The following is a 24544-nucleotide window of genomic DNA, read 5'->3' on the forward strand; positions in this document are numbered from 1 at the left end:
CCCATCCTCAGAGATCTCCACTGGCTCCCCATCTCCTCCTGTATCATCTACAAAAAACACTCACCATCATACATAAAACCCTCCACAACCAGAACATACGCTGGCTAAATGACTCCATACAATTCCACACAGCCAACCAGATCTTCCTACAAAGGCACCCTACGCATGCCCTCACCCGAGCTATCACACCTCAACACCACTAAAGAACGTGCTCTATTGATTGCAGGCCCCTCAACATGAAATTCCATGCCTCCTGACCTCAGACAAGAACAATGTACTAAAAAATTAAATAAAAAAACAAACTCAAAACATGGCTCTTCAAACAGGCCTACCCCTAACACCACCCACTTCATTCACTGATTAACTTTTCAGCCCAAACCTTTACCTCCCTAACCCCCTTCATGCCCCCCTAATCTTTCATACTCCATTGCATTTACAACCTCACAATTGGCTCCTCCTTCATCCCCTCATTGTTCATGCCTGCAACATTACTCTTTGCAATCTCACAATTGGTTTGACCTCCACTATGTTACCATATAGCCTTGTTTCTCATATAGTTATGTTATTGTTCTTTCTCATATAGTTGTTTCTCATAGTTGTCTCTCATAAGGTTATGTTATTGCTCTCTCTCATATATGGGCCGATACAGTAAAAAACGCGGGAGAGCGCCCGCTCTCCCAGTGCGCGCACAGGACACTCTCCTGTGCGCGCGATACAGTAAAAAAATGTATTTAAATTAGGCCCAGCGGTAAAAAGAGGCGCTAGGGACACTAGCGCGTCCCTAGCGCCTCTTTTCGGACAGGAGCGGCTGTCAGCGGGTTTGATAGCCGACACTCAATTTTGCCGGCGTTGGTTCTCGAGCCCACTGACAGCCACGGGTTCGGAAACCGGACGCCGGCAAAATTGAGCGTCCGGTTTTCAATCCGCGAGCCGTGGGCCTATTTCAAATTTTTTTTTTTTTTTTTTACTTTTTTAAACTTTCGGGACCTCAGACTTAATATCGCCATGATATTAAGTCAGAGGGTGCACAGAAAAGCAGTTTTTACTGCTTTTCTGTGCACTTTCCCAGTGCCCGGAGAAATTAGCGCCTACCTTTGGGTAGACGCTAATTTCTGAAAGTAAAATGTGCGGCTTGGCTGCACATTTTACTTACTGAATCGCGCGGGAATACTTAATAGGGCCATCAGCATGCATTACCCCCTTACTGAATAAGGGGTAAAGCTAGCTCATCGAAAACGCGCGTCCAAATACCGGCTAACAGTGTGTTCCGTCGGAGCGCACTGTACTGTAGCGGCCTGATAGTTATTTTACTGTGGTTTCTCCTCTCCTGAATCTACTTAAGTTCCTTAACTCCTGTGTTAACCCTGAACCAGTTTCATGTAACTTTTTTCCAGTTAACAATGTTCTATGTAAACCAGTATGATGTACTTACGAATGTCGGTATATAAAAACTTTAAATAAATAAATAAATAAATAAAATGAGAGTTCCGGGACATAGCAGAACAGCCTGGGGAACTTTGTGACCCCCTAAATTCGATGAACCCCACAAGGGGGGGGGGGGCGGGCTGTTGTTACACAAGGGTACATATAGAGAGGTACACTCATTTAAAATATGGAGGTGATAATGTATAAGTCATTGGAGAGACCTCTTCTGAAATAAATATCTCCAAAAGGATAGAGACAAGAGTTCAGAGTTTGTATTAAAAGCCCTATGAAATGAGACTTAAAAACTAAAATATATATACTCTAGTGCAGCGCTTCTCAACCAGTGTGTCGCGACATACCCGTGTGTCACCAAGAACATGTAGGTGTGTCGCCACACTTCCCAGTCCCACGCTGACCCAGCTGCTCCCCCTACCCAAGCGAAATAGGTCCTCCGCCCGGGCTTAAAATGCTGATAGCCCGGGCGGAACGCGACAGGACAGCTGGAGTCAGCGGCACCGGCATGCTCTCTTCTTCCCGCACCCCAGAAGAGGAAGTGGTGAGCAGCAGGTGTGTGCACAGGAAAAAAAGACCATGCTGGTGCGCTCAGCATTAGCCCAAAGAAAAGAAGAGGCGCGGTCTGAAGAATGTGCAGCTGTGCCGGAGGTTGGCGCACCGGCAGCTGGCCAGCACGCACAAGATACACCTGCAAGAGGCAGGCGTAAAAAAGAAAATAAGATAGGGGGGATGCGAAAGAAAAGTTCCCTCCAAGGCTGCTCCAATTTCAGAGCGGCCTTGGAGGGAACGGGGAATGCCATCGAGGCTCCCATAGGGCTCAGCGCGCGCAAGGTGCACAAGTGTGCACCCCCTTGTGCGCGCCGACCTCGGATTTTTATAAGATGCGTGTGGCAGCGCGCGCATGTTATAAAATCGGGTGTACATTTGTGCGCGCCGGGTAGTGCGCACAAATGTACCCCTCGTGCGTAGGATTAAAAATCTGCCCCCATGTGTATAAATGTGTAATTAAGAGACTATATAAGAGAGAGAGAAAAGGCATGTGTATATGTGAGCGATTGAGAGCCAGTGTGAGGGAGGAGAAAGTTGCAAGCAAACCATCCCTCCTCCTGCTAATTCAAAACAATCTCAGGGTACCTGGATATCAAATGTTCCCAGGTATGCAGAGCAAACATTTTTTTGTATCATTATTTTTCATTACTGGGTCTTTGTGTCTGCTATTTTGAAATATTTTATTGGTATCTAGAAATTTTTGATATGAGTTTTTAATTATTGGATATTCCATTCATTAGTTGTTTTGAAATAATCTGTTCTTTTTGTTAGTATGGTTTTTACTGCTATTGATTTTATATTTCTTGATTTGTTTTATAAGGACTGGTGATGTTTCTTTTTTTCCTTTATTATACTACATACAGAGACTCTGGGTTATTGCAGTTTCCAATTCAGTTTTTGTCTGCATGCTTCTAGTTATGAGTTTTGGTCTCTTTATTCTGGAAGACCGGTCGGACCCTGTGTCCGGCTGGTCGGATTAATGCGGGCCCAGGCTCACTCTCGGAGCGGGTGGCGATCGGGGGGGGGGGGGTAGGGGGGGGATGCGGCGCAAGCATTAGGAAGGCAGTGAGGGATCTCGCGGCAGTGGAAAGAAGCGGGGGAGGGGGGGTTTGGGAGAGCGAGGAGGGGAGCGTGACGGCTAGGGATTGGCCCGAGGGAGTGAGAGAGCATCGTGGCGGAGGCTGATTGGGCTAGGGAAATTTGAATCGAGGGAAAGGGGGGGGGGGGGGGAGCGGGAGCACGGCGCGTCAGTCTGGGGTGTTCGCATGCTGAGCCGGTCTGCTGGTTTCGCGACCCTCCCACCCACCCTTTGGGCTATTTGTTCTGTTTGGGGGAATGGTTGGGGCTGAGTGTTTGTCGCAGCTGGGGGGTCCGGCGGTTGGCCTGAGCCATAACAGCTCAATTATGGGGGTTATGTTAAATGGATTTTGGTAATAAGCAAACGGTTGACAACGGGGGCTGTTGTCAGTGATTGGCTCCTTGCCGGAAAGTGGCGGGGGCCGCTTGGCCAGACTCCTTGCAGGTTGGCGGCGGGAGTCCACCCAGGTTGGCTCCTTGCAGGTGAGTGGCGGGAGTCAGAACCTGGCGTGTGGGGGGCCAAAGAGCGAGCCGAGTGGCTGGTTAAGCTATCCTGCCGGATGGTGGCGGATAGACCGGTAGGGGGCGTTTGCTATACCAAATTTGTGTTGTATTTGTTATTTCTGTGTTGAAGGCTCGGGCCACTTGGTGATTAAAGCTGCGGCCTTGTTTTACCCAAATAATGTCTCTGTATTTATTGGATTGTACGAGGGTGGTTGCGAGTGAGTGAGGTCCTGGATGCCCGTATTATTTGTTAGGTGAAGGTCAGCACATGTGATTTAGGTGAGGTTTTCTGCTGGCGTGTAGTTTCTGTGTAGGGCTCTATAGCAGCCTGACTTGGTCCGTTTTCCTAATAGGAGATGTATTGATGTCTTAAGGCCTGGTGTAATATTTTCAGAGTTGCCTTTTCTTAAGTAAGGTGTTTACTGTTTAAGTGCTGGAAATTGGTGCTGTTTTGGTGTGGGCTGTTTACTATTTATGCAATTTCTGTTCAGACAGAATATGTATCTTTCCCTTGTGTCATTCTTAACAATAAAAATAATACCGGGCCTTTATTTTTTATTTCCTCCATGAATTGTAATGAGCAGTGTGTCACACATGTGAGCGTGGTCTGCCAGGTGTGTCACGATGGGAAAAAGGTTGAGAGCCACTGCTCTAGCGAACAGAAGAAAGACACCCAGATACCTCAAAGGTGTAAATAATGCACAGGTAGCAAATCCTTTTCAGCCAAAAAGCAGTTTTAGAACAAGCGGTCAGGATAAGAGGCTCAAAGGGGGTGCAGACTCAGGAGTAACATGGGACACTTACTTTACAGAAAGAGTGATGGATGCATGAAGCAACCTTAAAGTGGACGTGAGGGAAGCATAACTATTAACACAACAGGCTTCAGCTCTCCTAAGCATTTAGTCCCTCACAATCAGCTCCAACAAATGGAAACAAAACAGTGACGACATTATGAGGAGATCTGTCTCCTATAACAGTCTCCGCATCTCTTCATTTCTCCTTCACTGCTTTTGCTCAGTGTTCATGGGAGGTAAGCAAATGAATGGTAACAAAAGCCAAAGCTGTGCCTATCCAACATTTTTCTGTGCTCAGAAATATCACAAATGCCATGAAAGCAATGAATGGAAAGAAAGAATGTTTTATCAGTCAGCCAGGCAGCCATTTAGTCTACTTTGTTGTACTTGTTTACATCAATTTACAATTAATGTACTTTTCCTTTTTTTTTTTTTTTAAGCCTGCATCAACTAGGCCATGCTGGGTTGGAGATGTAATACTTCAGTCACTGTTATGGAGTGCTGTATAGTATTATTGTGCACATTGTACTTACATTTTGCCATCTAAGCAGATTGAAGGTCCAACAGCACTGGCTGCGCCACTCATAATTCTGAAAGCAAAATCTTTTTCACCACAAGGTTTTGCAATGCCACACTTATTTTTGATTGATTTGGAATCTTGAAGAGAAAAATATGTGACAGTAGTTTGGTTAAATCTATGCAAATGCACAAAAACATTTAAACAACTCTACAGACTTAATTAACAAGGTGGTACCCTACATTATTAGCAGTGGCTATTCCCCTAAGTAAACTTGATTAAGAGAAGTCCATTAACTGCTATTAATCAAGTTTACTTAGGGAATAGCCACTGCTAATAATTACATCAGTAGCATGGGATCTTCTTGGTGTCTGGGTAATTACCAGGTTCTTGTGACCTGCTTTGGCTTCTGTTGGAAACAGGATGCTGGGCTTGATGGATCCTTGGTCTGACCCAGCATGGCAATTTCTTATGTTCTTATCAAAACCTTCCAATGTAAAAAAAATGTTTACCTAGATTTGAACCTTTTTTAGGAAGAAAAACAAATGGGAGTTGCTTTTATTCTGATCTGAATCTTTTCTGTTTTTGAAAAATGTGTGAAACTTAAGGAATTATAAAATTGCCGATACGTAAGAATGAGATAAAGCGAAAAACAAAAGCACAAATACTCATAGCTAGGCTGTCTATTTCCTATCAGGGTTTTTTTGATTACATTATTAACACCTGGCCATTTTTGAGGCATGATACATAAACCCCAAAGGTGTGACATCAATCCATGTACTGAATAGTTATATATGTAAATGAAGAAGAAAATCCACAGGATCCTTGTCAATACCTCTGTTAATGTGCCATGTATTATCTCATGACTAAATTCACTAATATTGTTTTTCCATGGCCACATAAGACAAGTGTCTAACTACTGTATTATTATTTTATTATTATTATTTTACTAAACCAGTAAGTAAATAGTAATGGCAGTAATAATGCCCTTACCACTTCGTTTGATTTCCCTATCTGTACAAACAGAAACAAATGTAAATCAGGATGGCTGTGTTTTTTTGGTTAGTGTACAAGCAAATCTTAAATCAAAATGCAATCCACACAGAGAAAGCAAAATTGCTTACCTTGTAATAGCTGTTATCCCAAGACAGCAGGATGTAGTCCTCACATATGGGGTGACGTCACTGATGGAGCCCTATTGCGGGAAAACTTTCTGTCAAAGTTTCTAGAAACTTTTGACTGGCACTCTGAGCCCACTGAGCATGCCCAGCATGCCATGATATTCTCTACCACAGGGGTCTCTCTTCAGTCTTGTATGTAGCAATAAGCTTTAGTAAAAATAAAATAATAAAAGGTATGAGACCCAACTCCGCGGGGTGGCGGTGGGTTTCATGAGGATTACATCCTGCTGTCCTGGGATAACACCTATTACAAGGTAAGCAATTTTGCTTTATCCCAGGACAAGCAGGATGCTAGTCCTCATATATGGTCGATTAGCAAGCTAGAGGCGGAGTCATTTTGTAGTGAAGCAACAGTGAAGTACTGTTGTTGAAAATGAGGCAGCCGAAGATCACAGCAGGTTGGATGTAGAAGGAGTTGGGATTAAACTGGAAACAAGTTCTTTAAGACAGATTGTCCATAGGCTGAATCTTGTCATCCTTGTTTGTCCAAACAGTAATGAGCTGCAAAGGTGTGAAGAGAACTCCTTTCCAGACAACAATCAAACCCAAAATCAATATAATTAACTCAGAACACCCTTAAGGATAATCAACAGTTTTGACAATCCCATCAATTGTACAATCCCTTTTAAACTGGCAGGCTTTCCCAGTTATTCTTCACTGTTAAATTACTATCTCCTTTTCTTCTGTTCCAAGTTGTAATATGTCCCTGTTTTATTGTAACTGCAATTTTCCCTTCTTTTAGCACTTGTTAATGTTTTTTATCACTTTATTGTTGTTCACTCCTTGTTATTTGTAAACCGGCATGATGCGATTCCCTTCGCGAATGCCGGTATAGAAAAAACTCAAATAAATAAATAAATAAATAAATGTTGCTGCTTTACATATGTCAAGGATTGGCACTGAACGATAGTGTGCTACTGAGGTTGACATTGCTCTTACTGAATGCGCCTTTAACTCGCCCTTGGAGAGGAAGGCCTGCTTTTTTATAGCAAAACTGTATGCAATCTGCTAACCAGTTAGATAGAGTGTGTTTACCCACTGCTTTACCCGGTTTGTTTGGATCATAAGAAACAAACAGTTGAGTGGATTGCCTGTGGACTACAGTGTGGTTTAAGTAAAAAGCCAGCGCACATTTACAGTCCAAGGTGTGTATGGCTCGTTCCCCTTGATGAGAATGAGGTCTTGGAAAGAATGTGGGTAAAACTATGGATTGGTTCAAGTGGAATTCCGTAACCACTTTGGGAAGGAATTTTGGATGTGTTCGGAGAACCACTCTGTCATGAAGAAATTCTGTGTAAAGTGAGTACGTGACAAGTGCTTGTAACTCACTAACCCTTCTAGCTGATGTAATTGCTATTAGGAAGATAGTTTTCCATGTGAGAAATTTAAGATCACAGGAATTCATGGATTCAAAAGGAGAACGCATGAGTCTTGTTAAAACCACATTCATGTCCCATTCTGTGGCTGGTAGCCGAATTGGTGGTTTAAGGTGAGTTAAATCTCTCATAAATCTACTGATGATAGGTTGCGTACATATTGATGCATCTCCCAGCTTGTTATGGTAAGCCGAGATTGCACTTAAATGTACCCGTACAGATGAAGTCTGGAGACCAGAGTCTGAAAGGTGGTTTAAATAATCTAATAGAGAAGTTGTGGAGCAGGAAAAAGAATCAATACTCTTTTGCTTGCACCGCAAAGTAAACTTTTTCCATTTTGAAGAATAGTTCTTTCGTGTTGAAGGTTTACGTGAAGCTAGAAGCACTTGAGATACATTGGTTGAAAGATTGAGTGGTTGTAGAATCAAGTGGACAAGTGCAAGGTGTTGCATATAGGGAAAAATAACCCTTGCATATAGGGAAAAATAACCCTTGCTGTAGTTACACGATGTTAGGTTCCATATTAGGAGCTACCACCCAGGAAAAAGATCTAGGCATCATAGTGGATAATACTTTAAAATTGTCGGCTCAGTGTGCTGCAGCAGTCAAAAAAGCAAATAGAATGTTAGGAATTATTAGGAAGGGAATGGTGAATAAAATGGAAATTGTCATAATGCCTCTGTATCGCTCCATGGTGAGACCGCACTTTGAATACTGTGTGCAATTCTGGTCGCCGCATCTCAAAAAAGATATAGTTGCAATGGAGAAGGTACAGAGAAAGGCAACCAAAATGATAAAGGGGATGGAACAGCTCCCCTATGAGGAAAGGCTGAAGAGGTTAGGGCTGTTCAGCTTGGAGAAGAGACGGCTGAGGGGGGATATGATAGAGGTCTTTAAGATCATTAGAGGTCTTGAACGAGTAGATGTGACTTGGTTATTTACTCTTTCGAATAATAGAAGGACTAGGGGGGCATTCCATGAAGTTAGCAAGTAACACATTTAAGACTAATTGGAGAAAATTCTTTTTCACTCAACGCACAATAAAGGTCTGGAATTTGTTGCCAGAGGATGTGGTTAGTGCAGTTAGTGTAGCTGGGTTCAAAAAAGTTTTGGATAAGTTCTTGGAGGAGAAGTCTATTAATGGCTATTAGTCAATTTTACTTAGGGAATAGCCACTGCTATTAATTGCATCAGTAGCATGGGATCTTCTTAGTGTTTGGGTAATTGCCAGGTTCTTGTGGCCTGGTTTTGGCCTCTGTTGGAAACAGGATGCTGGGCTTGATGGACCCTTGGTCTGACCCAGCATGGCAATTTCTTATGTTCTTAAGCTTTCAACATCCATGCTGTCAGGGATAGGGATTGAAGGTTGGGATGGCGCAACCGACCCTGATCCTGAGTTATGAGATTGGGAGCTACACCCAGGCACATTGGATCCCTGACTGAGAGGTCTAGAAGTGTGGGAAACCATACTTGTCGAGGCCAATACGGGGCTATGAGTATCATAGACCCCTTGTCCTGTTATAGCTTCACTAGTGTTTTGGCTATGAGCAGTATTGGAGGATACGCATATAAAAGGCCTGAGTTCCAAGGGCGAGCAAATGCGTCCTTGGCTGGTTGGTTCTTCTGTTTGTGTAGAGAACAAAATCTGTCCACTTTGTGATTCAGGTGTGACGCAAAGAGGTCTATTTGTTGGTTGTCCCCAACGTTGAAAGATCCTGGTCGCTTCTGAGGGATCCAGGGACCATTCGTGTGATTGGGATTGACGACTGAGTCGATCCGCCAGTACAATGTGAATGCCTGCCAGATAAGTGGCCTGAAGAAACATTGAGTGTGTTAGGGCCCAAGCCCAAATCTGTGCAGCTTCTTGACAAAGGAGATATGAGCCCGTAACTCCCTGCTTGTTGATGTACCACATGGCTACTGTGTTGTCCGTTTGGATCAGAACAGTATTTTGTTAAAGGCAGTCCTTGAATGCATGAAGCGCATAATGGAAATTTATTTGAAATGTTGCTTTGAGTTTTGTCTAAGTCCCCTAGGTTTGGAGATTGTTTATGTGAGCTCCCCAACCCAAGGTGGATGCATCTGTAGTTAAAGTTATCTGTGGGGCTGGTTGTTGGAAGGGTAGGCCCTTGCGCATATTGTCCTTGTTCGCCCACCATAGTAGAGATGAACATAGTTGGTGGGTGACTTGAATTGGAGAATGTAGTGGTTGAATGGATTGGATCAATTGTGATTGTAAAGTCCATTGGGTTACTCTCATGGCGAGCCGTGCCATAGGAGTGACATGAACTATGGAGGCCATGTGGCCTAGTAAGGTTAGAAACTGATGAGATGTTGCTTGTTTCTTTGAACGTAGCGAGTTTGCCAAAAGGGAAAGTGTAGTCGCTCAATCCTCTGGTAGAAAAGCCCTTGAGAGTATGGCGTTCAATTCTGCTCCTATGAATTGAAGCAGGTGAGATGGGGGAAGATGGGACTTTTGATAATTGATGAGAAAGCCCATAGAGTGAAGTAGAGTAATTATTTGACTGAGAGAAGCCAGAGCTCCTTTTTGAGATTGACTTCTGATGAGCCAGTCGTCTAAGTAGGGAAAGACATGGACACTTTCTTTGTGCAAGTGTGCTGCTATTACTGCCAGACATTTGGTGAATACTCTGGGAGCAGAGGCAAGTCCGAATGGTAGTACTCTGTACTGGAAATGTTGATGACCCACCATGAAGCGCAGATACTTGCGATGAGGAGGGAATAATGGTATGTGAGCGTAAGCGTCTTGAAGATCCAGAGAACAAAGCCAATCTCCTGTTTGAAGAAGTGGAAGCATGGTGCCTAGAGAGACCATTCTGAACTTTTCTTTCTTCAGAAATTTGTTGAGATTTCTGAGGTCTAGGATGGGACGTAGGCCTCCGGTTTTCTTTGGAATGAGGAAATAGCGGGAATAGAATCCTCTGCCCTGCTGAGTCCGGGGCACCGGCTCCACAGCCCTGGCTCTCAGAAGAGTGGATAATTCTACTTGCAATTGAATTATGTGATTGTTGCTGAGAGAGATAGGTCTCGGAGGAGAGTCTGTTGGAATTGAGAGGAAATTGAGTTAGTAACCTCCAGAGACTATTGCAAGTACCCATTGGTCCATTGTTATTGTTATTGGAATCCAATTGTTGTAAAATCGGGATACTCGACCTCCTACCGGAAGTTCTGGCTGAGGATTGGAGAGGTAGCTGTGTTTTCTGGAGGTGGTTTCAAAAGCCAGCAGCAGGTCCTGTCTGTGGCGTAGGTTGAGGCCTAGCCGCCCTAGGTTGTCTGGGTTGAGGCCTTTGTTGTATTCTAGAAGGCCTGGTCCTAGATGTAGGAGGGTAATACCGCCTTTGTCTATAAAAAGGTCTTCTAGTTTCTTTCCGTTGAGGCCTATGCCCAGAGTGCATAGGGGGATCCTGTGGAATCGAGGAAAGCTGTCTTAGGGTTTCAGTATGTTCTTTTAATTGAGTAACTGCATCCTGGACTTTGGATCCAAAAAGGTTATCTCCCAAGCATGGCAGATCTACTAATTTGTCTTGGACCTCAGGCCTGAGGTCCGAAGCTTTAAGCCATGCCCATCTCCTGGCACTGATCCCCGATGCAGCCACCCTGAAAGCTGTCTCAAACCCGTCATAGGCTGCACGTACCTCATGTTTACCCGCCTCCAGTCCTTTGAGGATGATGGCTTGGGCTGCCTCTTGATATTGAGAAAGAAGAGATGGAATGAACTCTTGCATTTGTTTCCACAAATCTCTTTGATATTGGGTCATGTAAAGTTGGTATGAAGAGATTCTCAAATTCAACATGGCCCCTTGGTAGACCTTTCGGCCCAGGGAATCCAAAAACCTGTGGTCTTTACCTGTAGGATTTGAGGAATGTGGTCTAATTCATTTGGATTTTTTCTGTGCAGACTCCACCACTACCGATTGGTGAGGGAGCTGCGACGTTTGGTAGCCAGGAGCAGACTGCACTAGATATGTACTGTCCATTCGTTTATTGACAGCTGGCACTGAGCAGGGATGTTCCCAAATATGATGTTGCAGTTGTACGAGAACATCATGCACTGGTATAGCTACCACTTGCTTTGGAGGGTCTACAAATTGAAGTACCTCCAGGGTTTGCTGCTGGTATCCTGCTCTGTGACTAATTTGAATGGAATGGTGTCAGCCATTTCCTGGACAAAAGTTGTGAAGGAAAAATCTTCTGGAGGAGATTTCTTCCATGGATCTGGTGGAGATGGATCCGACATAAAGTCTTCAGATGAGGTATCTGATTGTGTGTCACTCCAAGTATCATATTCTTGAATTTGTGGAGAAGTTGTTGAAGTTTTGGGAGGTGGAGGAATTCCTGAAGGTCCTGGTAATGGATCTTCAATAGGTGAGTCCTCCATATGCTCTTCCTGTGGATTAGAGGGAAGAGAATCAATGAGATCCTGATATGTTTTCATTAGGATCTGATATAATGCCGATTCTGGGTGTCCTGGATCCCCAGGAGGGAGTGGCACCGATGGTGGTGGCTTCGGGACCGAAGATAGAGCTGTTGTCTTCGGTGGTCGCTTCGAAGTCACCGTAGTTGTTATGGATTTAGTCCCTGGCATCAGTGCAATGTGAACATCAGCATCGGTGCCGGCATCGATAGAGTGATTGGTATCGGTGTGGGTTCAAGAATTGACATCGGTGATGACACCGGCATCGGTGACGTCACCAGCATCGGTGTTGTCACCAGCATCGGCATGGTTGCCGGAAGACGTGCCTGTTCCTTCAAGGCCTGTATCACTGCTTTTCTGATAAAATGTGACAATTCCTGCGATAAAGCTGGGGTAGATGGAGTAGCTGTATGCGGTGGCGGTGTGGGTGTTGACAATACCTCCACCGATGTCTGTACAGGATCGGTGGAGGTAGCGGAGTTTCCTGGTCCTTTTGCCATTTTGCGGTCGGTTCTCCCGGGGAGGGAGTTAACGCTGACGTCAGTGTATGTCGATGTCGGTGCCTATGTTTGGGCCTATGCTCGATGTCTTCAAAGTCGATGGTGATACTTGATCTCCGGATCCCTCCAGATGACATTTTTTCAGCAAAACTTTTTTGGAAACTCCTGCTGGGGACAATTTCATCGACGTCAAAGGAGAAGGAAGAAGCTGGAGGTGAAAAAGATGTTCCATTTTCTCCTGTCTAAGTTTTCTTCCCTTGGGAGTCATCTCTGCACATTGAGGGCAGGATGAGACATCGTGCTTGTCCCCTAATCAGAGAACACACTCAAGGTGTGCGTCTGTTATGGACATAGTCCGATTGCAGATCGGACATTTTTTAAACCCCAAAGCCATATTTTCACCAACAGCCGTCGATTGAAAAGAGGGAGAAAAATTTTGAGAGAAAAAAAGTTTTTACTTACAGTAAAAACGAGACTAATTTCTCACCGGCCGGTGGAAATGAGAGAGAAATCCCTTGTGGGAGAAAAATTATTTTGAAAATCAGTGACTTTTCAGTCAGAAAATCTGTGAGGGAACTCACAGGACTATCTCCGCAATGCTTACAGCAGCGTGAAAAAATGAAGACTGAAGAGAGACACCTGTGGCAGAGAATATCATGGCATGCTGGGCATGCTCAGTGGGCTCAGAGTGCCAGTCAAAAGTTTCTAGAAACTTTGACAGAAAGTTTTCCCACAGTCAGTGACGTCACCCCATATGTGAGCACTAGCATCCTGCTTGTCCTGGGATAATACAAAAAACAAACACAAGAAAATAATCCATTTTAATTAGGATGTAGCAAGCTTTCAAAACAGTTTAACTTGAAATGTTTTGTAAACTCATGTTGATGGGAGATATGCAGTACCTAAGTGCACAGAGCCAGAATGAAGATTATGGTGCCCATAGGTAGAGGACTGGGAATGGGAGCAAGGGGAGTCCCAATTTTTGGCACCTGTGTTGCTTGTGCCTCATTGAGCCCTGTCAGTGCATCAAAGACCCACTGAAGTAAACAGGAGATGTTCAACATCTTTCTGAGTGATTCTGCAGAAAGGTTAAGAAGAAAAGTTTGTCGTTTTGAGGATGACAGTGAAATGTGCAAAGTCAGGCTATCCATTAATGCTCAGTCTTTCATAATTATTTCAACACTTAAAGTCAAAACATGGTCTTTATTATTTACTCAATATTTTTCATTTTTAAATATTCCTAAATTGGACAACCTCACAAAGTGTTTAAAACCCCTCACAACATTTACCCCTTCACATTCAATCCACATACATACCAACTCTCAACCCCACTCCCCACTCCCCATGCCATAACCCTAAAACATACAATCTTCCTATTTCTCCCTACTTATTTTAATTTAAACAATACTTCTCCCTCGAGAGCCAAAACCCTCTCAGGATTACTCAATTACTCTGATTATACTCTATTTATAATCACTATGTGTGAAACTTAATTCAGTCCTTTTCACAAGCCTGACCCCTTTTAAACTTAAAAACTCATTAATCATGGAAAATCACAGAAGACAGGTCGCCCTCTTCACCGTAATTGTTACATCAAATCCCGATTTTCTCTCCTATTCACGGCAATGTCTTTCAATGTTATTTCTCAGATCAATGCTGTATGATTATTTCTCATACCAATGCAGTGTCAAAACCCGATTCAAGCCGCAAAGTTCTTACAGTTCTTTGTTGAAATATACCCGTATAATTATTTCTCAGATCAATGCGGTGTCAAGAACTGGTTCAAGCCGCAAAGTTCTTTAAGTTCACTGCTGAAATATACCCGACGCCAAGGCGTTTCGGCGGCTGTCCTGCCGCCTGCATCAGGGGAAACTTTTAAACCAACTTCGGATTCCAACCGGCTCGTTGGTACAGTTGTATATATACAGCTGTTTCACTCTCAAACAATGAAAATATCACTCTGGCCACTGGCTCTCGAGAAAGGTTTTCTTTGTACAAATCTAAAGGTAACTCATACATCATTTGTAAATAAACGCTAATCTACCTCCCCCTCCCGCCTACATCCAAACGCCCCGCATACACACTTACCCAAAAACACACCCAATCCTTGTTCATTAACTTCTTTTTGAGGCTGTGAGCCTAGCCGCTGAATTTCAACTTTAAAAAGTCCAAGCCCACCCCTCCCGTATAATCAGAGTAATTGAGTTATCCTAAGAGGGTTTTGGCTCTCGAGGGGGGGAAGTATTGTTTAAATGAAAATAAGTAGGGAGAAATAGGAAGATTGTATGTTTTAGGGTTATGGCATGGGGAGTGGGGTTGAGAGTTGGTATGTATGTGGATTGAATGTGACGGGGTAAATGTTGCGAGGGGGTTTTAAACGCTGTGTGAGGTTGTCCAATTTAGGAATATTTAAAAATGAAAAATATTGAGTAAATAATAAAGATCATCTTTTGACTTTAAGTGTTGAAATATTTATGAAAGAGTGAGCATTAATGTCTTTATATATTTCACTGTTTTGATAGGAGGCAGTGCATTTACGGTCCTTTTTGGATGGTGTATGTGACACCAAGATCTGTAACTGAGTGGACATCCCTAAAAGAGCAGGTAGAATGAAACAAGATCTGAAAAAAGCTTTAGGAATGATTTAATGTTTGGCAATTGAGATTCAATACAAAGAAATGCAGCCATGCAGAAGTCCAGTCTAGCAGTACATGCAGGTGGCAGGTGTTACGAATGGGCTCCGGTCAGGAGTCGTGAACACCACTAACAGGGGTGTTTCAGGGTAGAGAAAGGCAGGACTGCAGAAGAGTCTAGATGCTGGCTGGTGCAGGCAGGAATGAGTAAACCCTATGGGCAAGTGGGAAGGTGGAATAGGCAGACTGAGTCTAATACTGGCTGGAGATACCTGATACCAGATGCATGAAGGTAAGGGTGAACTTGAATACTGGAACAGCATGGTGGTATGTGTGAGCGTGAATGTAGGTAAAGGTGTACAGAAAACTGGAACTGGGTGCTGGTAAGAATGAATTCAGGAAGCGTGCAGGTAAGAGTGGTAATGGCTGGAGGTATAAGTGACTGGTTTGAGGAAACAAGACTGACAGAGAACTGAACAGACAAACCAGGACAGCACTAACATTGAACACGAAACACATAAGCCCGAAGGCAGCAGAGTGGAGAAAGCCCGTAGGCCACAGACAGCAGACAGAGAGCCCGTAGGCCACAGACGGCAGGCACAGGTCCCGTAGGCCACACACACACAATAGGCAGAGGGCCCGTAGGCCACACACACACAGTAGGCAGAGGGCCCGTAGGCCACACACACACAGTAGGCAGGGTGCCATAGGCCAGATACACAATAGCAAGGCAAGGCAGGTCAGAAGGCCCGTAGGCCACACATACACAGCAGGCCCGTAGGCCAGATACACAATAGCAAGGCAAGGCAGGTCAGAAGGCCCATAGGCCACACACACACAGAAGACCCGTAGGCCAGATGCACAATAGCAAGGCAAGGCAGGTCAGAAGGCCCATAGGCCACACACACAGAAGGCCCGTAGGCCAGATACACAAGCACGGAAGACTAGAGCAGGGATCCCAGGCAAGCTCGATGCTGAAGCACCGATGAAACTGCTAGACATGGTTATAAAGGAAAGTCTGGGGTATAGAGTAGACAGGAAGGAGGTAGTGGGCCAGCCAGAAGAACATCATCGTGGGGGACCTCTGGTGGTGAGGAGGCGACATAGCAGCCATGGTCGTAACAGCAGCTGATTGGGGGAGAGAAGCTGATGTGCACAGAGATGGGTGATGGTGTTTGATAATTTCAAAGTGAAAGCATGTGATAAGTCGGTGGCCAGAGCCTGACAGGATTCGCAACTGGTGGGGTTTAAACTGGGGACTGCTAGGGGAAGCAGATTGATGCTGTGTCCACCAGTCTAAAACTTCAGCACAGGAAAAGCTGATGTGCCACAGGGAATCAGCCTGATGCCAAGGCCAATAATCATATCTCTGAGGAACTCAACCGAGCATTTGTCCTGGAAAAAAAGACTGTTGGGAAGCAGGAAGCTATTCCTGACAACTTGAAGGCTACTAAGTCACGTTCTGTAACGTAGCATGAGGACTCCTAATACACCCTCACTAAAAGCATGATGTTTGTGTCTATCGCTTAATGTATGATATATGAGCACGTCAAGTGAATGTAATTGGCTTCCTATAACATTCATGTCATGATGTAAACCGTGATCTTTATATGGAACGATGGTATATAAAATGGCTAAATAAATAAATAACATGATCAAGTTACTTTTTAACATGGTTGGCAATCTGAATATTCAAATTTTGTGGTAATGGGTTCATTATTCATTAACATACTGTTTACAAAGCTGTGTTAAAATTTACTTCAGCTGTATTGCTGGAGTAAATATAACTACATCTTTGGAGTTGTAATTAATTGCCAATGCTCAACCCTGTTGTTACCTGTTAATTTTAACACATTTAGTAAACAGACCTCTTGATGCAGGATTTCAAAGTGTGTTTTCACTTTCCCCAGGCACAACATAACCAATGTCAATTGCGTTTTTCATTTTGAAATTGCTTCTCTATGAGTGGTAGCAGAATGATATCACTTGTCCTTACCTATTACACCTCTGAAAATTCTTCCGTGCAAATTTGTGGAAAAATATTTACTTGCAAAAAGCCATATGGCACTCAGTGTGATTACAGAAATAACAAAATTTAAAATACCTAGAATGAGAGAGTAAGAGAGCATCATGAAATGGGCATGAAAGAAAAGACATGTTACTAAACTCAGGACTGTACCAGTGAAAAAAAGTATCTTCACTTTGAATGGTGATCTCTTGCAGGAAATCAATCATCACATTGCCTCAACTAACTTAAAGAAGAAAAAGAAATCTTTTAATTTCTTCCTAAAAGTAAAGCAGTTTTTATGAAATGACATTTTCCTTTGGACCTTTAGCTGAGCAGAAGCTATGCATTTCCCAAAAAAAGTTACAGAGTATGATGCCTGTTCTTACCTGCACATCTTTATCAAATCTGTAACACATATAGGGTCGGATGTACTGAAGAGTTTTCCCCATTTTGTTTCTATAAGAATAAAGCCTACCACAAGTGGAGTCTGGATGGCTCAGGGAAATGGTCATAGTATTGCAAAATCTTTCAGGTCTAGACTCCCCAGTTCAAATCCTAGTGAAGGAAGCCTATGTGAAAGGAGATAGTGATTTCAGTCCAGTTCAGGGGCTGTCACAGAAGTGTTCAGAATCCTGTGCAGGGGCGGTTCTATAATGAGGCAGGGTGAAGCGGCCGCCTCAAATGTCAAATTTTTGAGGTGGCAAGATTGCCCCCTGAAACTTTCCTGCCATCCTTTATTCAGGCTCATCCTTCATTCAGGCAAACAACTCTGCTAGCAGGAAAAACTGCAGTGCTGGAGGCATGGAGCCGTGACATGCTGGAGGGGTTTCCACTCCCCACCAGCAAAAGAAAGGTCCTGCAGTGGTATGGAACTGCGAAGTGCTAGCAGGGTTCCCACTCCCCACCGGCAAAAGGATGATACAGCCAACAAATAGTCACTGCTCTGCTGCCAGCATTTTCCTTGCAGTTGGTGGCAGAAAAGGGACCATGGTGCTGCCAGCGTTTCCCCTGCAGCTGGCGGCAGAAGAGGCCTTGCTGTGCAGCCAGAGAAAAGGTACAAAATGTGTGTGTGAAAGAGACTTGCCCTGTGAGAGTGAGTGCCTGTGTGAGAGAGAGGCTTTGTGACAGTGTATGAGAGAGTGTGTGTGTGTATGCATATGAGAGTGTGGGGGTATGTATGTGTGTATGTGTGTATATATATGAAAGTGTGGGTGTGGGTGGATGTCTTTATGAGAGGCTGTGTGTCCATATGAGAGGGAGGGTGGGAGTATGTGTATGAGAGGGTGTGTGTCTGTATGAGAGGGACAGTGGGAGTATCTTTATGAGATGATGTGTGTGTATGTCTGAGAGGGTGTGTGTGGTGGCGAGTGTGTGTATGAGTAGGTTTGCATATATATGAAAGGGAGGGTATGTGTATGGAAGGGAGGGTGGATGTGAATGAGACTGTATGAGAAGGCGTGCATACGCATATTTTATATATATATACACACACAGATATATATATATATATATATATATATATATATATATATGTGTGTGTGAATGAGAGGGTATGTGAATGTATGGGTGTGGGGTGTATGTGTGGCGGTATGTATGAGAGGGTGGGTGGGTAAGGGTGTGTGTCTGTGGTGTGTTTAAACAAGAGGGTTGTGTATGTGTGTAAACAAGAGGGTGTGTGTATGTGTGTGTGTATTTATATATGAGAAGGTTTTTGTGTGTGTATGTATGTGAGAGAGTGCCGGTGCACTTGTGGGTGTGAGTGAAAGTACCTGAATATATGTGTGTGAGAGAGCTTAAAATCTGTGCACCATCCTTCAATCTACGACAATCTCAGAAGGACTGTAAAGTTCCCAGATATGGAGAGTGGGAGATTTTTTTTATCTTTGTTAGTTTTAATTATTGGATGTGATGTATCTGCTGTTTTGAAAAATGTTATTAGTGTTTGGTAATATTTTAAACATTTTTATACGTGTTTTTAATTGGCTGAATTTATCAGTGGATTTGACATTCTTTGTATTGGTATGTTTAATGTTTTATATATCTTGATGGTGTTTGCATTGCTTACAGCGTTTGGCTTCTTGTGGTTTCCAGTTCAGTTTTTTCTGCATGTTTCCATTTATATTTTATGGTCTCTTTATTCTGTATTTGGTGAGAATCTATCTGTGCTCTGCAAGTGTGACTGAGGTTAGGTATTCGGCTAGCATGTAGTTTCTGTGTAGGGATTTACAAGCTGGCTTTAATCGGTTTTCCTAATAGGAGGTGTATTAGTGTTTAGGGCCTGATGTAATATTTGCAGTATGACTTTTCATAGGTTGAGTGCTGGCATTGTGATATGGAAGGCTTACTATATTGGAATTGTAGTTGTTTATTCCTGGCTTTCTGTGGGCCACTTTCACACCCAGTGCGCTTTACCATAGGCCTAATACCATATGGGATCCAGTAAACTGCCTTGATTACTATGAGAAAGGTAGTTTACATTAAATAATAATTGTTTAGTAGACTTAATATTTTTTTTTTTGCAGTGTATGCAAATATATATGTTGTTGTAAGTGATATTTTTACTTCAGAAGATTGTACTTTGAATGTCAAAGTGGCCCTTAACCCCCTACACTAATATCTAAACCTCACCTCGAGTTACTAGGTGGGCCTCCCATAGGTATTTATATCTCCATCTAGGGTTGAGGGCATTATGGCTAGTCTCTCTCTCTCTCCCCCGGATAGCTAGCCTGGTGCTCCAGGAGCTTCAAAACCACTAAAACAGGCATTGGAGAACACATTGCAAAATGCAATAAAACCTTAATGCAAGCTATCGCACGGCTTAACGCTACTGAAAAAGGTGAGGCTAAAATCGCCATTAAACCCAGCCCACTCCCGCCCCTAACTCCTCCTCTTTTTCAGATTTGCATCACACCATACGTTATGGCGCTATTGCATGCGGTAAAGGCGTTTTTGCCTTATAGCATTTTGATAAATGACCCTAAATGAGAGAAGAATCTGGGCCTTTATTGAATAAAGAATTTTCCACAGGAACAGCTTTCAAACCTGCCCACATTGGTGCAAACACTGTAGGTAGTTTTACCTGCAAAATTTGAAAGGGAAAGTGTAATATCCTTCCCCTCTGAATATTTCCAAAGGAAAAAGTTCCCGCACAGATTTTCGCCCGCTTTTCTTTGGTTACTTTTTCTGGCAAAAACAGTGCACATAGTTTTGAAAATCTATGGTTGCCTCTCCTGACCTTAGCCTGCCTGCAGGAATGCCAACAAACAATGTGAGTACAATCATGCGCATTTTCGAACAATGAGCCCATTTCTGGGTAAAATCTGTTTTATCCATAGAAATGACTTCAAAACTTGCCCTTCCTTTAGGAGAAAACTTCTTTTTTTGAACTGATCTTAAATATTGAATGTCATGGTACTGCATTGTAGTCGACAGTGAATGATAATTGGTTCGATAGCGAATATACTACTATGTTCTATATTTCAAATCCAACTTAACAGCAACAAGTGGTGAGGGTGGGATGGGTTGGGAGATAACGATCCTCAGACAACATCTGAATGCCAGTTATCACATACAACAGTTTTTATTGTGTTGAACAAATGATAATAGTTGTCTGATTATTGATCCTCAAAGATTTTCAATACAAAAAAAATATTGAATGTCACAAACTACTAAATAGCAGATTACATTAAATTGGCATTTTACAGCAATTTATATATTACTACAGGATTTCAGTACCTATCCTAAAATAACATTTTTAATAAAAATTGGAGCCATATGGAATGGTGGGAATAAAAATGTTAAATTTGTTTCCTAATGTCTCAGAAATAATCCATAATAAAATTATTTATCTTCTAGTTTTACATTTTTGCTTAGCTTATCACTGTCATAAATTCATTGGTGTTAAACAGTGTTGTTAGTTGTTCATGATTCGCGGTTCCTAGCTGCTCCTAGGCAAGGTAAAAACGTTATGTCTGGCGAGTATATTGACAGTCTCTGTGTAGACAAGATGATACTTTGACCTGGAGAAGCCTGAAGAGCCAGAAGGCACTGGCTGGCTGGATGACAGGCTGCATGTTTGCAAATTCTTAATAAAACGTCAACTGTACATGTGGTGGCAGCTTGAGACTTACTACAACTGTCAGTTACACCAATCCCTTACCTGGCAGCCTCATTATCCGTCTCAGTCCTCTGTACTGTAGGTGAACACGGTTCTTGGCTTACCCTGTTGAAAGCCATAAAAAGTAGTAATTATAATCTTCAAGGACTCCATAGGTAATAAGTCCTTATGACATAAAAAAATGAAAACCATTTAAGCAAAGGGTGAATACTTTGAAAAATAATTACCTGTGAGTTCGATATTGAAAAGCCATTTAGACGGATATCTGGGCTATCCAGCGATATTAAAAACTGTATGCGGCTAGAGTTTAGCTGCATAAGTCAGGGGCATTCCAGGGGTGGGTGGGAGGCATTTTGGGGAGGCGTGGAGTTATTCACATAAGTTATGCGGCTAACTCTGGTCGTGCCATAGGGCTGTCCTAAACATATGCGGCTAACTTTAAGCTAGCCGGATATATTCAGCGGTGCAACTGTGCCACTGAATATACCCTGCTGGTTAGCCACTCAGCGGCTGAATATTAGCCTCTAGAAAAATAACATTTAGACAGAATTGTCATTGTCAAGATGTGCTCAATTTTTTTCATCTGACTCGGTTGCCAAGTCATGTGCCAAACAGTAGAATCTGCCATTCTATACTGCAGAGTTGTGGTAGCAGTATTCGTCTTGGAGAATACTAGATTCTTTGAAAGTTGTGACATTTTTAAAGGATGAACATAAACATTAGCTGAAGAGGATGCTGTACATGAGATGGTGAAATCACCTTTGAATTTATCTTCACATTAAAGAAGGGCCCTGTGTGGTTCTGAGAGATCATGTGGATCATCATCTTCTGGTAATTCTTAAGCTGGCAAAAGAAAAGGGAGCAGAACCTGCCAAGGTTCTGCAGGACCGATATAGTTCCTAGAACTCTTCACTGTATACAATAATAAAATGAAACACAGCATGATTTAAAGTCACAGTCATTAAAACTGACATTGACATCTTTACATTTTACTAATTTTTTTCAGTGTACACACACAGCTATTTCTCACAAAGCTTATGCTATGGGTATCTTCCATTGAGATTTAAACTGCAATTCAAAAGAGTCACAGAAATAGTAAGAATAACAGAAGTTAAATATTCTAGTTTGTAGGTACCCATGATTGCATATCTGTTAAGCGGGGAAGAGAATTAACTGTTTTATTATGGTGTTTTACTATACGACATTCCAGTTACTTCCAAGAGAGACTCCTGTAATCTTTCATGTTAGACAAACCAAAGTAATGTCCCTTCAGTAATTCTTTTGCCACTAAAGTCCTGAAGCCTCTATGGTGAGAAAACAGCTAAAGAATCATTGCCATGTTACTTTTTGTCACCCAATGTGAAATGTTCAATTTCAATATGAAACAAGTTTGTGATCAATGAAAAGAATGTATAAATTGCTGAAAATCCATTACATTAATGTATCTGTTACATATTAGATGTTCCTTGCAGTAAATATGTCATAAAACCTTTCAAATGACCTTCAGTTCTCTTTTTTTTCTCATTACTGGTCAATGGCAAATGAAATTAAAGTGAGATAGTGCAATGGTACCAACAAAATACCTGTCCCTGTTAAAGAAAGGACCACCTGCATATAGAGCAGTCTGAGTTCTCACTGTTCCTCTTTACCTGGTTTAGAACAATACTGGTGAGTGCTCCCTTAATTGCTATGCATATAGCTGGTGGAGGGGAGGGTGCTATGGAAGACAGGTCATTTATCCAATAGCAACCTTTCTCCCCAACCAAACTTACCTGCATAACTTTAGTCAGTCAGCGTTGATTGGCTACACCCTCTAGGAACCTCTGCCCTATTTCTTCAGAAAATATAGATCTCACAATTTCTCATGATGCAACTGAATGTGACTGACTTTATTATAAGATCAGCACCAAGTAGTTTGCGTTTCATACATAATCACATATCAAATGATGAGAATAAAAAGTGTCTCAAATTTTACTTTTACATATTAATACGTGGTCCATTCAATCACCGTTTTCTATGTATTCTAAAAAAAACTTGGTATCAGAAATAATTGGTGCTTATATTTCTACCAACTTCCTCTTGTCTACAACAAGCTAGAAGCAGAATCAGTGAAAAGCACTCACCAAATTGATCATGTACCGTTCTTGAAACTCACATAGTTTGACTGATGAAGTTAAATTTTAATTGCAGGCTAAATCAATGACTAGTACAGGCAACTAATGACTTATCTTGTTGGTTTTCAACACAAATGCAGACTTCCTCACCATGTTATGAATGCAAATTTAGACCCAACCTAATACAGGTCCGTGTTTCGGCAACAATGCCTTTCTCAGAGGTCAAAGCTGTCTATATCTACAAGATAAAACAAAAAATTAAACAAAAAATGTTTTAAAGAATAAAGCTTACATTTAATACCATTTTTAAATGTTAAAACTCTCACCTATATATATTCACATACATACAGACATACTACAACATGGCAACTAGTATCAAGGCTGTCACTCACACTAATCATTTATAAACAAACCACCAATCACAAAAGAACTTATAAGAATGCACAACAAAAACAGCTTTATTAAGCAATTATGAAACTTTCAAAAGACAACCCCATTCAACCTTTTTATTAAGACAAAAGGGCTGTACCATGTGTAATCTTGAAGACCAACAAGGTTAAGTCATTAGCTGAATGTAGTCATGGTGATTTAGCTTGCAATTATATTTTTACTTCATCAGTCAAATTGTATGAGTTTCAAGAACTGATACATGATCAATTTGATGAGTAGTTTTCACTGATTCTGCTTGCAGCCTATTGCAACTGCAACCAAATACATAACAAGGAAACTGCTCGTTATGAGAAAATTTGTGCGGGTGCCGATCCTGAAGCAGCCTTGTGTTCTGACTGCCCCCCTAGGACGGCCCCCGGATTTTATTCTTTATTTGTTTTTTCAAACCAATTTTTATATTAATTTTCTTTTTGCTTTTTTGACTATAGTGTCCATTGCTCAATTCTCCCGTCAGTTCCCCCGTCTTGCGGACCGACCCTTTACCTTCTTATTTCTTTCAAACTTCCATACAATTAATGCATAAGTTTTTTGCGGCTGGGCTCGGGTCTATTCCGCCGGCCCGACATGGTCCATGTTTCGGCGTGGTGCCTGCTTCAGGGGCCGCGGGAACTGGGATGGAACAGAGTCTGCATATGGACCTAGAAATACCACTATCATTAAATCTTGTTGAAAACTGATCAATTACTATTTAAAAAGGGTAATATCCCACTCTACAAGCTATAAAGGTACTTACTGTCTTTCGTAGTTAACTCATTACCGTGAGCGGCGCCTTCACTCGCAAATCCGGCAAAAAGAAAATTAATATAAAAATTGGTTTGAAAAAACAAATAAAGAATAAAATACGGGGGC

At 42.3% G+C, this 24544-nt stretch overlaps 1 protein-coding gene across 7 annotated transcripts in view; it reads right to left on the bottom strand.

Moving 5' to 3' along the window:
- FAM3D (family with sequence similarity 3 member D) overlaps positions 1-24544 on the bottom strand; it is a 166940-nt gene that overhangs the window by 60905 nt on the left and 81491 nt on the right. For 2 of the 7 annotated variants that reach the window (XM_029600994.1, XM_029600991.1), the window contains exons 2-3: positions 21174-21236; positions 4898-5021 (exon numbers count right to left, since the gene is read on the bottom strand). In XM_029600994.1, the coding sequence (XP_029456854.1) occupies positions 4898-5021; positions 21174-21186 (137 nt within the window). In that variant the 5' untranslated portion in view covers positions 21187-21236. Of the gene's footprint in view, positions 1-4897; positions 5022-17002; positions 17111-21173; positions 21237-21890; positions 22029-23395; positions 23484-24544 lie in introns of those variants that run through there. The other 5 variants (XM_029600989.1, XM_029600990.1, XM_029600987.1 and 2 more) reach the window with 5 other exon arrangements.

The sequence above is a fragment of the Rhinatrema bivittatum genome, chromosome 4 (assembly GCF_901001135.1).
Source record: "Rhinatrema bivittatum chromosome 4, aRhiBiv1.1, whole genome shotgun sequence".
NCBI lineage: Eukaryota > Metazoa > Chordata > Amphibia > Gymnophiona > Rhinatrematidae > Rhinatrema > Rhinatrema bivittatum.